The 15,030-nt window shown below is 44.0% G+C and overlaps 1 protein-coding gene across 1 annotated transcript; it reads left to right on the top strand.

Moving 5' to 3' along the window:
* Positions 1–2,817: 2,817 nt before the first annotated feature.
* Positions 2,818–4,649, top strand: LOC124661135 (putative serpin-Z5). The gene is made up of 3 exons (XM_047198992.1): positions 2,818–3,216; positions 3,620–4,524; positions 4,604–4,649. Exons 1-3 carry the CDS (start codon positions 2,818–2,820, stop codon positions 4,647–4,649), a joined length of 1,350 nt encoding a protein of 449 aa, XP_047054948.1.
* The last annotated feature ends 10,381 nt before the right edge of the window (positions 4,650–15,030 follow it).

The following is a 15,030-nucleotide window of genomic DNA, read 5'->3' as shown; positions in this document are numbered from 1 at the left end:
GGAGCATAATCGTTCAATTTTCTTTACAGTTGTATATTTGCAGGTCTGAAAACATACTTTTCAGTTCAGATCTACAAGGAGGAAGCCTGAAAACATACATTTCATTTCAGTTCTATAAGGCACACATTGGATGAAACTTCACATTGCATTGATACAGTTACAACTTTGATTTCCAACACAGCACATAGAGCGATGGTTACACATTTACACTTCATTTTCCGATTAAAATGCTAGCAAAACTTACACAAATGGAGCAACTCTTTTACTTTTTTCAGCACTAGCTATTGACTGGTAACGTATATGCACGTGCAGGCTGCCTGCCTCTGACGGGCTGCAGCTGATGTGGCACGGCGTCAACCGACTTGCCTGCTGCAGATACTGTGTGGCGGGGCAATCCTCGCTCTGACTCAGGACTGACTCTTTCCACCTTATATCTACCGTTGTTATGTAAAATGTAAATCAACATGAATTCACGGGATCGTGCTGCTCCAAATATTTTATTGTTCTTGATATTAGCAAGTGCTCTTCCTCATATGCCGAAGTGACCTTCTATTATGTATTGACCTTTATTCTTCCTCAGAACAAGAGTTTGAATTGTTCTAAAAATTTGTTCTATGAAATTAGTTGTCTTGAGAAAAGCTATCATCTGCTTTATATAGACTGTTTCCTCATTGCACCGTATTGTTACGCCTGGGATCTAATCATCATATTATTTTGTACCGAATCTAATATGTTTAGAATTTCAATACGAAAACAGTTGAATGGTATCATATGTTGGTAGCTCCTTCATCATCGTTATTAGAGATAAACATTGGCATGAGCTCTACGGGGTCGTGCGCCAAGGCGCACATTTAAATCTAGTTGCTTTTAGTCTTGCTGCCAGTATCTTTGAAATCACCTTATATAATATATTGCAAAGGCTAATCGGCCTATACTGATAAATACTCTCTGGATTATCAACCTTGGGTATAAGCACGATGTTGGTATTGTTCCATCCTTCTGGTACAGCCCCAGAACTAATAGCATTCATAACTTCATCTGTAAGCTCCTCCCCAATAAGACTCCAGTATCTCTTGTAGAAAATAGCGTGGGGACCGTCCGGACCTGGAGCTTTTTGATCCCCAATATTAAACAAGGCCTTCTTAACCTCCTCACGTGAATAGGGAGCACAAAGACTTGCATTCATATCTTCGGTGACACAAGGAGTCACCTTGTTAACAACCTCCTCGTCTGCATCCGTCACCTCCCTGGAAACCAAAGACTCAAAATAGTTATTAATATGCACTTCCAAGTCCTTCTCCTCTTCTATCGAACCTCCTCCTTCTTCCTTGAAGCGTTTTATCAAGTTCCTCTTCTTTCAAGCCGTCGCAAAATTGTGAAAAAATAGGTGTTTCCATCCCCAGATTTCATCCAATTCGCCCTACTTCTTCTACCCTTTTTAATAAAAGGGTCATTCCAACGAAAAGTGTATTTGGCTCCTGGTACCGGTTCTTCTGTTTAAAAAAAATCGAAAGTCATACATATTTATTTTAAAAATAAATCTGGACATTACAAGCGTGACAACTTTTGATATCAAATTATTTATATTGTAGGCTACACAAAAAGACAAAATTTGTTGAAATTTAATATTTGAAATATGCATACCCAGATTCACTTGTCATTTTTGTGTAGCCTAGAATATTTTGTATTTGAAATTAAAATTTTGCATGTTTACAAAATAATTTATTGGCTACACCATAATCTTTTAATGTTTTTTAAACACATAAATGTGATTTTTATTTTTTTTAAATTGCAGGAGCACGGGTGCCTAGGAGCTAAAAATCTATGTCCCCATTACAATTAATAGATTAAATTTGGATATCGGTACCCTTTTTTCGCCTCCATGTCAAACGGGGATGGCACATGGTAGAGTGATCTTGGATCCTTCATTCGATGATGTGATCTCCTTCCTGATGTGGATGATGGTGTTGGAAGATAAGAATTGTCCCGCAATATTTGTTCCGGTTGTTTTTGAAAATGGTGACTCGTACTTCGGTCCATCACGATGGTTACCCTACTTTTTGACTCAAACTAATTCATTAAATATATTTATTACATTACTAAATTACTAAATTGTCTTATTTACGCTAAGCTATTTATTACTTTTTTACTAAATATATATAAACATGTCTCTACTAATATTGATTTTATATTGTAAATATTTATATTTTTAGTAACAATAGTTAAACTTAGAGGTGTCAATTTTTTGATAAATTTATATGGCTTATTTACTTCTTTTTTGAAGTGGGGTACTTCTGCCTCTGCATCAATTGATGCATACAAATCTTTATTAAAACAAATCACATCAAAGCAGTTATAGCGTAAGTATCACTAAGGAGCGTAAGAGTCTCAACATGGATAAGCCACCTAAGAAAAGCTAGAAGAAAAAAAAGTGATGGCCATCATAATGTGAGCCTCTTCTCGGACTGCCAACTATAAAAATCCCGTGATTTTGCTCGTAGCACATCTTTGATCATATTTATTTAATGTGAAAATTATCCTACCTATTTACACCTCTAAATAAATAAGAGATCAACATATGCACGGTAAAGAAACACACTTTTTCTTGTGCAGATATCTAGTATGCATGCTCCAAGATCAGACCGTGAGGAGTAGTATCTTTCCCTAACTCGAGCTACGGTTGGATCGGCCGTAGTCCGTAAACGTAACGTATTCCGTCTCGGGCTCCTACGCTGGATTCTACTAGTACAAATATAGATCGCTTTGACATCCTCCTCCTAGGTCAACGTACGAAGACGCCGTGGTCTCGATCTCGCGATGGACTCCACAGCGACCACCACCAAGCCGCTCGGCCCGACGGCGCTCGCCCTACGCCTCCTGGGCGAGCTCGCAGAAACGGGCGCCGGCGGCAGCAACCTCATCTTCTCGCCGCTGTCCATCTACGCCGCGCTCGCCCTTACGGCCACCGGCGCCCGAGGCGCCACTCTGCAGGAGTTCCTCGCCGTCCTCGGCGCGAGTTCCCGCGACGAGCTCGCCGACACCGTGCGGGGCCTGGCGGAGCAGGCCCTCGCCGACCGCTCGCTCAAGGGCGGGCCGCGCGTGTCCTTCGAGTGCGGCGTCTGGCACGACCAGACCCGGACGCTGAAGCCCGACTTCCGCCGCGCCGCCGCCCAGTCCTTCAAGGCAGATACCCGCGCCGTCGACTTCCGCCAACAGGTCAGTCGGTAACTGCTCTTTCTCCATCTTGTCGTGTCCAAAGTAAGAAAATAAATCTCCAAGGGGCCGGCCAAGGATTTCGTGAAATAATGGGACAAGATTTTCAAGTAAAATTTGAATTTCAAACTCAATAATGTTTAAACATCGTGTGAATATTAATGTTTAGGGCCGGAAGGAGGAATTCGAAAGATTCTGTACACATGAGTTGGGCATAGCTAGGGTTCGATCTAGCCGATGAAGAGCACATATATGATTTAGTCTAGACTAACCGAACAGCCCAAATTAAAACATAATTTAAATGAACTGATTTTTTTTCCATGGCGAAACTCATTCACTCGTGTCGTGCCTTCTTGTTTCCCAAGTGACTCTAATCATTCCTTACGTCTACGTACGTGTGGTGCAGCCAGCAAAAGCCGTGAAACAAATCAACGCGTGGGCGGCCGCCGCGACCAACAACCTCATCGATTCGCTCCTCACCGACGGGCAAGTCTCCAGGCAGACCGACGTCATCGTCGCCAACGCCGTCTACTTCAAGGGCACGTGGCAGGATCCTTTCCTCAAGGAGTACACCGTGGACGGCAAGTTCCACCGCCTCGACGGAAGCACCTTCGACGTGCCCTTCATGCGCAGCTGGGGGCGCGAGTACATCGCCTGCCACGATGGATTCAAGGTGCTCCAGCTCCCGTACAAACAAGGCATGCACGACCGCTTCTCGCCCCCGCCTAGATTCTCCATGTGTATCTTCCTCCCGGACGCCCGCGACGGTCTCGCGGGCCTCATACGCACGATCGCGTCGTCATCCAGCTCGGACTTCATGCGGGAGCACCTGCCGACGAGTCTCGTCAAGGTCGGGAAATTCCGGCTGCCCAGGTTCAAGCTAACCTTCTCGGGGGACATGTCCGCCGTTCTCCAGAGCCTGGGACTCCAGGCGGCGTTCGACGAGGAAGAAGCCGACCTGCACGACATGGTGGAGGGCGAAAGGCCGCTCGCTCTGCAGAGTATCGTCCACAAGGCTGTCATCGAGGTGAATGAGGATGGTACCGAGGCAGCGGCGGTCACCGGCTCCATGATGTGCGGCGCGAGCTTCGTGACGCATGCACCCGTGGATTTCGTCGCTGACCATCCGTTTGCCTTCTTTGTAATCGAGGAGAGGTCTGGCGCCATCGTCTTCGCTGGGACCGTCCTTGAACCATCTCCAACCGTGCCTGGCGAGAAGCGTCTTCGCCGCACCCGAGTGCACGCCAACAATGTTGATGTCGGGCCAGTTCAGTGGCCAACCACAAACGAGAACGCCAACCAGGGCCAACCGTCGCATCTTCGTCGTTGCTTAAGAAACATATTACTATGTGTTTTCATTTACTACATTATACGCATTCTATTCTTTTAGAGAGTGTGGTACTTATATGTATGCAATGGTAACTATTGTCAAGTGATCCAACTCCTCTTGTTTTGGGAAACCTTGAAAGTTGAAAGGGAATGACATTAGGAATATACTTGTGTCCCCGGTCACAAGATAAACAGAGTCTAAGAAAAACCCTACCATATGTACGTAGATGCAAGTTGGCAAATATTAGGGTCTTCTTTAGTTTAAAGAAATGAATGACATTATCATTTTAAAAACTTAGTTCTTCTTTTACACACCAGCAATGTTGACATCAGGCGAGTTCAGTGGCCAATCACACAAATGAAAACACCAACGGGAGCCTACTGTTGTGTCTACATCTGTCCACCGGTGCTTTTGTTAAGCTAAGGACTTAAGAATCGTGTTACTAATATGTGTTTTATGCTACTACCTTTGTTCTAAAAATATAAGCTTTTTTATACACAATGCTTTTCAGAGCAGCTGTAGTTCAGGTCATTATGTTCTTAATACCATGCACTATGTAGGTTTTTTTTTTTTTGAGAACTGCACTATGTAGGTTCAGATCAAAGCAAAAAATGTCGGAGTTAGGAACCTGCTTGGTTTCTCTGCTATGTGAGAAATCACTTGTGGGTTCCATGGTTAAATAAACAACTACCTCTTTTCTACTTTTTTTGGGCACTTTCACACACGGTTGTGCTACAAGAACCCACAAATGCATGCAAAGAAGCGAACCATCAAGTTGATGCGGTTTTCTTGTTAGGTCCATTAAACCGATGCTCTCTACTATGTGTGGAAGACTCATTGAAGCCTTTGAACTGCCTTTTCCTACCACAGTGCACGGTCTTAGTTGATCTGGAGGTGAATCGGTTCATAGTACAGAGCACCTCATTGCATGTGATCCATGTGCCCGTGTCATCTAGCTAAACATTGGGCTTGCGTACTTGAAACGAAACGATCGATGGGATGCATGCAATGGCAACTATTGTTTTTTCGATGTTAATGGCTGTCAAAGTGGTCCAGCTCCTTTTTAGGAGACTTTGAAAGTTGAATGGAAAGGAAGTTACACATGATGGACATGTATCCAGTCATAATGGAAAAACGGCTCTGAACACCGCACAACAACATAGCCTAGTTGTACACATGGGGCTAATTATATTACTTTTAGGAAAATTTATTGCGCGAACGTGACAACTCTGGGGTAACACCTGACATGATCCGTAAATCCACCCCGATCGTAGCGAGCGGCCCGATTTCATCCACCACTGACACCCTGTTGTATCAATTTCCGACTGAGTCACATGTTATGGCAGTCCATTACTTTTAGGTTCTCAAGCTAAGTGTCACTTGCTCTAAGGTCCCAGATTGTTTGTAATAGAGGTTATTTGGAAAGTTCAATGTCCAATTGATAAAATGTTTATTTATCTTGTAAAAGAGAGAGATGGTTTTTTATTATCAAAGTTATTTCATGTGAGTGTATAATTGTGGTACCAGGCTGCAACTTTTTTGGTGAATGTAGCTCCAAATTAACAGGCCTGCCCGGTGGATGTAGAATTAAAAGTTTCCGACAAAGTAACTTACAAGATTATAAGTGTCATGGCAACTGAGCAAACATATAGTAGTAAAAAAAAACAAGTTTGCACCACAAATTAATTGTATATAAGTTAATCTTTGAATGCGCTTGCATTTTCTCGAAGATCTCCAATCATGCAAGGGGTGTATAGGAATGACTCCTCTATGCACAATCTAGAACTGCCGTGGCTCAAGATTGTGCAACCTATGTATTGAACTTTTGAGCTATCCAAATGGTAAGCCACTGCTGGCTCAATGATGAAGAAAGCGATCTCCTTGTAGGGGTGAAGTCCAAGTAACTGATTGTATGGACGACGGTATCCATAATCATCGTTGGTATCCAGAATATTATCTTCATCCGAGTGAAAATCAAAAGTCTCTCCCGCTAGCAATTTGTTATTGCCATATTCATCAAGAACATGCTTATTATCTAAGATCCAAGGTTTGCAGATTCCCTTCGTGAAGATGCAAGAAATTGATGGCTCAAAGTCAATATTATACTTTAACACCCACTTTACCGCCTGATTCACTCGGGGTCCAAATCCGAATTCGATCATTAACGACCTCTGCAAACAACACATTCTTCTCTGATCGCCCAAGGTGATGTTGTACATATTTGGATTCCTTGTCATCTATTGGAGTTCTTACTACTTGGTACTTGCCATCAGACAATGATAACCTACAAAAACGCCATCAAAATTGTCAACAATTGTTAGGGGAGGTTATCCAAATTCCAGCACACAAGCTAGAGCTGACAAGGGAACTTAGCTTCATTTTTTTCATGATTTCTATTACCTCATGACAAATGTGCCGTGGTATAGCAGCACATATAATGCTCCATGCCAATACGCGCTGAATCGCCATCTACTGATCCAGTTCGAGATCCAACGACCCATGAACCATAATCCTGCCCGCACGTTAAGCACTCTCGTCGTAGCCTTGCCTTCCCTAACAAACGACCTCTCCCGTGCTTGACGAGAAAACTTGGAGTGCCAACATGGGTGGCGCGCGGCCATTCTCTCGAGTGCTGAGGAACCTCCACGCTCCACCGAACTTTTGAGAAATAGCTCGAACTTACCGTGAAGTTCTCTTCGACGAGCTCTTCTGGTGGCACTTTGGCTGGCTTGCAGTCACTCAGGTCAAACAAGCCTAGATCCTTGGGCGCGCGGGATCGAGAACACCTCGTAATGCGGCGACACGGCAGGATCAAACGCCAAATACGCGGCACAACATTCTCCGTAGAAAGCCGTGTCTGCCGGAAGACGCTCCCACCGTCGCGTCGCGGGGTTGACCACACACAACTCCCTCTCGTAGTCGTAGAGTAGGAGGCCGTTGCAGTGATCCACGATGGCTGCGGCGTGATCTTCGTCGGTGTAGCCAGGTAGGAAGTGGAGGTTGCCGTAGTCGACGCCGGGATGCTGCGTGGAGGGGCGGCCGAGGAAGTGCGGCCGATGGTATTCATGGTAGTTTTCATGATTGTAGTCGCTACAGTTTGCGAAGATGCCCTCCACCGAATGCGGGAGGAGGTGTGGGAGCAGCAGCCGCCGGGCGTCCACGATGGCGCGCCACGCCTTGCATAAGCAGCGGGACGCGGCGAGGTCCCGCGGCCCTAGGCGGCTGAGGATGGCGGCAAGCGCGTCCTCAGCCAGCTCTTCCGTGTGATCCATTAATTAGATCTCAGCGGTTTGAGATTTGGCTGCGACGCCCCGGGTTCCTAAATATTACGATATGCAAAAGATGCACAGAGACCTGATTCTTTGTTGTGTTTGTACCGAACTCGTGTACTTTTCTCCCCCTTCCAAATCTGTACTGAAGAACTCAACAACAAAAACAATAAAAACTGAAAGGTGGTAGCAACATCCCTGAGAAAAAAAAGCGATATATAGCAACAAATTTTCGGAGCAGCCATAGCCCAAAGTATACCTCTGTTTCCATAAATAAGACACACATATTTCAAGATGAATTTTAACTAAAAATTTGAGCAACAAAATCTTAATTATATTATACTATGTAATTAGTATCGTTGAATTTGTATTGAAAAACAATTTATAATGATATTAACTTTATACCGACAATCTTTATATTTAGAGTAATTGTTAGTCAAGCAAAAGCATAGAAAATAAAGACGTCTTATTCATTGAAATAGATGGAATATGTTCATCTAGGCATGGCGACAGCTGAGAGTATCATCCACAACCACAAAGCTATCATCAATGTGAACGAGGACGGTACCCAAGCGGTGGTGGGCACTTCCTCTAGGATGCTTGGCGCGAGCTTCCCCAAGGAACCCCCGCTTGTGCCCGTGGATTTCTTCATTGACCAGCCATTTGTCATATTTGTAACTGAGGAGTTTGGCACCATTGTCTATGTAGGGGTCGTCCATGAACATCTCCACCGGTGCCTGGAGAAAAGCTTCTTCGCGGCGGCCGAGTGCACGCCATTGTTGACATCATGCCAGCTTAGTGGCCAATCACAAATGAAAACGAGCAATGCATGGGGTCCTACGGCCGTGTCTTAGTCACTTCTTCCGCTGCTTGTTTAGCGAATGACTTAAGTAGGGATGTAAACAGATAAGATAGTTTCCACACCAAAACCGGCACCGGATCCATTTTAAGGTATCCATATTCGATTTTAAAGAATTCGGTGGTTAAGCATATCCAATTTTAAAGTGGTGTTCCAGATACGATGTATCATATAGTATAGCAAATAGCATGTGAATATAGATTATCCAGATTTTAATTAGAATAATCTAAAGGTTTTAAACCGGATAATCTGAGTCAGCAGGCTCGGGTCGATGCGTGGTGTGGTGTGCGGGTGCCTGTCAACGCCGGCGGAGGTGAGGGGGTGCTCCCAGGATTGATCTAGTCTTGATCGGACGTAGGATTTCAGGATTCGTTCACTGCTGGGTTGCTCACAACAAAAAGTTGGTTTCTGGTGCATTTTTTTGGGTCCCTCTAATCGTCCTTTATTCTGCCAACGAGACGCAAAGCACAGGGGGAGCAGAGCTTCCAAGGGACAGGATAATAATCTACTACTCATCTTCACGGCGATCGCTGTGTGCGCGTGGCGTACGTGTGGCTCTCCCCGGCGCACGAATCTGCGCGGCGACGGCGACCTCCACGAGACGGTGGCGAAGAATCTCACGCGAAGCCGCGACGCTTCTCAACGGGGCGCACGACATGTGGCTGTCAAAAACGCCCCAAAACAAGATTCATTTGACCCACATTGCGTACAAGGGGCGTTGATGGAAGCAAGTGACAACCACACGCAGCTGCTGGTGAGCTACCGCCTACCGCCAACAACCGGCCAGCGACTCCGCCGTCCCACAATGACAGGTGCTGCTGACCATTGGAAGCCTCGCAATGCAAGTTATCAGCTGTAAGAGCAATTCCAATAGTATAGCCAACTGCTGGCTATAACAAGATATTATATCATTTGTAGTCATCTTATAGCTAACATGTATAATAGTTGGCTATAAGAATGAAACACTTTACTAACATATGGCTCACCTTTCACTCTCACAAAGTGCCTAGGAGCACGTGCAAGAGCTGGCTATTGCATAGTAGCCCACCTCCCTTCTCTCTCCTCTTCTCTTTCCTCCAACTCATCTAAAATATATTATTTAATGTCTTATAGTCAGCTGACTGGACTCTATTGTACTTGCTCTAATACGAATTTTGTCAGTTGAACCGTGTGTGTGCGTGTGGCTGAAGACACGATCTTTTATGCACTATTAGGCTCAATTTCCAAATCCGGGAGAAAAGATTCACTGTCAAGAAAGAGTCAAATTTCAAAATCTTTTATATCGCAACGTACTAGTGTTTTCAAGTTCCGCCTCCGCTTGATGAAGCTTAGGGCCAGATACTGCTTTGTCGGGAAGCTTTCTAGTTTTGTGTTCCCCATCTTTGTTTGGCTGGAGTTAGGATTATCCCCTAGCCCATCGCGGTACTAGCTTCTCTGGACGATGATCTCCTAAGATCACAAAGGCGCAGAGGCGGCACCGAACTTTGCTCAAGGCGTGCCATCGAGGAATGCAGGAGGAAGACAGTGCTGCTGAAATTTTCAAAGTTTTATTTTCTTTTCTTGTAAATATGTTATTGTAATAGCAGTTTTAGATAATATATGGTCTTAGGCCTTTTTTGTGGAAAAGGTAGAAGCGAAGAACCGGTTAAATGGTTGTGCTCTCGCTCCAAACCTCACGCTATCGACTAGACCGTCGTGTCCTGGATAAAGTAAATTATGATTTAATGGGATACACACAGTGCCTTCTAAAGAGTTGGAACACTTGCTTCGTGTTGAGAATCCCTTGTGTCATCACGACTCTCATGGGTTGCTGCTGACCTCGTTATGTTGTCCTTCCACCTTCTTCAGATCTTTTCATGTACTTCCTCTCACATATTTTACGGAAAGGAGACTATGTCCAAACTATGCATCGATCGATGCATATGACCTTGTTTATTAATTTAGTTAACAATGGTCTAACAAAGATCATACATCAAATAAACAAAGCTACTGGGCAACACCTATACACCCGAGAATGAGTGGGCAACACCTATACACCCGAGAATGAGTGAAGATCATGCCAACATGGTCATATATCCTGAAAACACGAAAACCCTGATTAACTAGGAGCCGAGAACATCACATATCCTAAGACACTCTCTAGGCAAAACAGGACGCTCATACGATTTAGGAGACGCTTAGCAAGCACCTCATGCACACGCTACAAAACCCGTCACCATAGAACCATAGAGCAATCCCGCCTTGCGCGCGTACATCATGATATGTCATCACCAAGACACCATTGCACCATGCCGCCGAGACCAGCCATCGTCCACGCGGCATATGCAGCCGCTCCACCTGTCGCCATCGTTTGATTTGGGGGACCCATATCTAGGGTTTCCCCGGAACAACCTAAGCGACGAACATGCTATGGCTACAGAGTCGTTACCTTCAACGGCGCGAAGATGCCGCCATTACCCGCCCTAACCATAGTTGGAGCTCGGTTTTCGCCGGTTGCCACGCATCCCGAACTCACATCCGGTTGGATCACCGCCGGGTGGTGCAGATCAGCTCCGCACTAGCCTCCACGAGCAACGATGTGGAGAAGTTGTCGACAGCCGCCTCATGACCGGGGGCATTGCCGTGGCCATTGCCCTTGGCTATCTTCGATGTGACCGCCCCTACCGCCCCAAAGAAAAGGCACCGTTGCCTGCCCCGATCCTGGGCGCCTTTGGCACCACGGCTTGTCGCCACCGCGGTCCAATCCGGAGGCGAGGGCGGGAGAGCCGCTTGGGTGCCCTGGGAATGATAAGGGTGTAGGGATTCGTAGCATAGAAAACAAAAAATTTCCTACCGCGAGAACGCAATCCAAGCCAAGATGCAATCTAGAAGATGGGAGCAACGAGGGGATGAACGAGACTAACCCTTGAAGATTTCCAAAGCCTACAAGAGGAGGCTCTCGTTGCTGCGGTAGACGATCACTTGCCGCTTTCAAAAGCGCGTAGAAGATCTTGACGGTGCCACAATCGGGCAGCACCTCCGTACTCGGTCACACGTTCGGTGTTGATGACGACGTCCTTCTCCCCGTTCCGGCGGGCAGCGGAAGTAGTAGATCCTCCTCGGAATCCCGGCAGCACGACGGCGTGGTGGCGGTGGTGGTGGAGATCTCCGACGAGCTTCGCCTAAGCTATGTGGGAGAGAGAGGTAGGAGGGAACCGCTAGGGTTTGGGAGGGGGGCGCCGGCTAGGGCAGCCTTGAGGGGGTGCGGCCATGGTGGTGTTGATCTGGCCGGCCAGCCCCTCTCCTCCCCTCTATATATAGGTGGAAGCCCCAAGGTTTAGGTCAAAGTCTCCGAATAAGACCCCAACATAAACCTTCCATGTGACCAAACCTAGGGGGAGTGGGACTCCCCCCTTTCCTTGGTGGGGTGGCCGGCCACCATGGTGGGGAGTCCACTTGGGACTCCTCCTCCCTTAGGCTGGCCGGCCAAGGTGGGTGGAGTCCCTGGGACTCCACCTTCCATGCCGATTTCTTCCGGACTCTTCTAGAACCTTCTAGAACCTTCCTGGAAAAATACCGGATCATTTTCAAACCTAGAAAATGACTTCTTATATATGAATCTTATTCTCCGAACCATTCTGGAACTCCTCGTGATGTCCTGGATCCCATCCGAGACTTCGAACAAAACTTCGAACTCCATTCCATATTCCATATCTACTTAAACGACATCAAACCTTAAGTGTGTCACCCTACGGTTCGCGAACTATGTAGACATGGTTGAGACTTCTCTCCGACCAATAACCAATAGCGGGATCTGGAGATCCATAATGGATCCCACATATTCAACGATGACTTAGTGATCGAATGAACCATTCACATACGATACCAATTCCCTTTGTCACGCGATATTTTACTTGTCCGAGGTTTGATCATCGGTATCACTCTATACCTTGTTCAACCTCGTCTCCTGACAAGTACTCTTTACTCGTATCGTGGTATGTGGTCTCTTATGAACTTATTCATATGCTTGCAATACATTAGATGACATTCCACCGTGAGGGCCCAGAGTATATCTATCCGTCATCGGGATGGACAAATCCCACTGTTGATCCATATGCCTCAACTCATACTTTCCGGATACTTAATCCCACCTTTATAAACACCCATTTACGCAGTGGCGTTTGATGTAATCAAAGTAACTTTCCAGTATAAGTGATTTACATGATCTCATGGTCATAAGGACTAGGTAACTATGTATCGAAAGCTTATAGCAAATAACAATGACGTGATCTTATGCTACGCTTAATTGGGTGTGTCCATTACATCATTCATATAATGACATAATCTTGTTATTAATAACATCCAATGTTCATGATCACGAAACCATGATCATCTATTAATCAACAAGCTAGTTATACAAGAGGCTTACTAGGGACTCTTTGTTGTTCACATAACACACATGTATCAATGTTTCGGTTAATACAATTGTAGCATGGTATGTAAACATTATCATAAACACAAAGATATATTATAATAACCATTTTATTATTGCCTCTTGGGCATATATCCAACAGTCTCCCACTTGCACTAGAGTCAATAATCTAGTTTACATATGTAAAGATATAACACCTTGGTCTTCCGGTGCTTTATCATGTTTTGCTCACAGGAGAGGTTTTAGTCAACGGATCTGACTTGCTCAGAAACGTATGTATTTTGTAATTCATTTGCGTCTCAACGCATCACTCATTTTCAAATGAGTCGGCATTAAATATGTTTGGTCTTACGGTGGAACCTTAATTCCGCGGTCTGAAATATGTCACTAATATTGTCACACACAATATAGCTTCAAAGTTCTGACTCTGTCGGAACTACACCAAGTTCTCAAAGAACCTCTTGACTTAACATCCTATGTCATTGTCAAAACAATGACATACTCTGTCTTCTTTTGTAGAATCCTTCACAATATTTAGAACTCTTCTAAATCTAGCATAGACAACTTCTATCTCATTGTGCTACCTTTTAAATAACACTTAGCCTAATTTGAGATTTGAATTTTATTTTTATATGTGATCAAACTAATATCGGTGCAACACTTTACAGCGATTTGTTTGTCATTACCCCATACAAAACTATATATATATATCCTTAGTTCTTCTAAAGTACTCAAGGATATTCTTACAGTTGTCCAATGATCATCATATGAATCATTCTGGTATATGCTCATAACACTTTATAGCACAGGACATCTGATTGTGTACATATTATTCGTGATCTATAATCACTCATGTGTTTTTACTCATTGAGTGTCAGATACACTCAAGTCTTGTTAAACCTTCACATGACAAGAATATTTTCTTAATATTTCTATATTGAACTATTTCAATATCTATTCTATGTACTTTGACTTAAACTTATTATGTGTTTCAATCTATCTTTATAGATGTTGACACAAAATTTGTTTCAGTCCATATCCTTTCATTAAAGTTAATTCTCAATGAAACCTTTTAATCAAGTATATAATTACATTATTTATAACCAACTATATGTCATCTACATAAAGTATTATAAATATGTCTCAGCGCTCCCACTTAATTTCTTGCAAATGCAAGCCTCTTCATCGTCTCTGATGAAATCAAAACTCTTTGACTGTTTCATCTAGTGAAGATTCCAACTCCGTGATACTCACTTCATCCAATTGAAGTTTGTATACCTATCTAGTATTCCACGGACCAGAAAAACTCTTGGTTGTATCTTGTATACACCTTTAATACATACTTACGATAAGTAATGTATTTTGCCATCCTACTAACATATCTCATAAAAGAAATATGTAGTGATTACTAGAATAATCCACATAGACTATAAGCATTGCTACGGAAGATCTAATCTTATCGTAGTCAACTCTTTGAACTTTATCGTAAACAACTTTTCGACAAGTCAAGCTTCTTCAATGATATTTCATCCAAGTCCATCAATTTTATAGATCCATTTACTTTCAAAAAGTATTTATCTATCTTGAATTTCATGGCGTATAGCCATTTTAACGGAGTCAGGGCCCATCATAACTTCTTTGTTTGTAGTTGGTTTATCATTGTTTAAAATCAATCCTTTGTCCACAAATCATTTATTTGATCACAAAGTAAACCATACCTACAAGGTTCAGTATGTAGTTCGATCTCCATGGTTAAAACACTATTGTAGTCATGGGAGCCATGATCGTCGTGACCGCTTCCGGAACCAATTTTCCGATGCTGCGCTACTCTGATCATTATGCTCAGGTTCATAAACCTTATCAAGTTCTATTGTCCTCCCACTCAAATACTTCGCTAGAAAACAATTTCTTGGAAATAAGCAAGTAACATTAACAAACACTTTTGTTG

The sequence above is a fragment of the Lolium rigidum genome, chromosome 1 (assembly GCF_022539505.1).
Source record: "Lolium rigidum isolate FL_2022 chromosome 1, APGP_CSIRO_Lrig_0.1, whole genome shotgun sequence".
NCBI lineage: Eukaryota > Viridiplantae > Streptophyta > Magnoliopsida > Poales > Poaceae > Lolium > Lolium rigidum.
The sequence above is the reverse complement of the archived record's forward strand: the minus strand, read 5'-3'. Positions and strand labels throughout refer to the sequence as shown.

Bases quoted from the DNA above. Each gene is read 5' to 3' on its own strand.
- LOC124661135 (XM_047198992.1), top strand. From the start codon at position 2,818: ATGGACTCCACAGCGACCACCACCAAGCCGCTCGGCCCGACGGCGCTC. The intron at 3,217-3,619 runs GTCAGTCGGTAA...CGTGTGGTGCAG, and splicing joins CCGTCGACTTCCGCCAACAG to CCAGCAAAAGCCGTGAAACA. The intron at 4,525-4,603 runs GTCGCATCTTCG...CTATTCTTTTAG, and splicing joins AACGCCAACCAGGGCCAACC to AGAGTGTGGTACTTATATGT.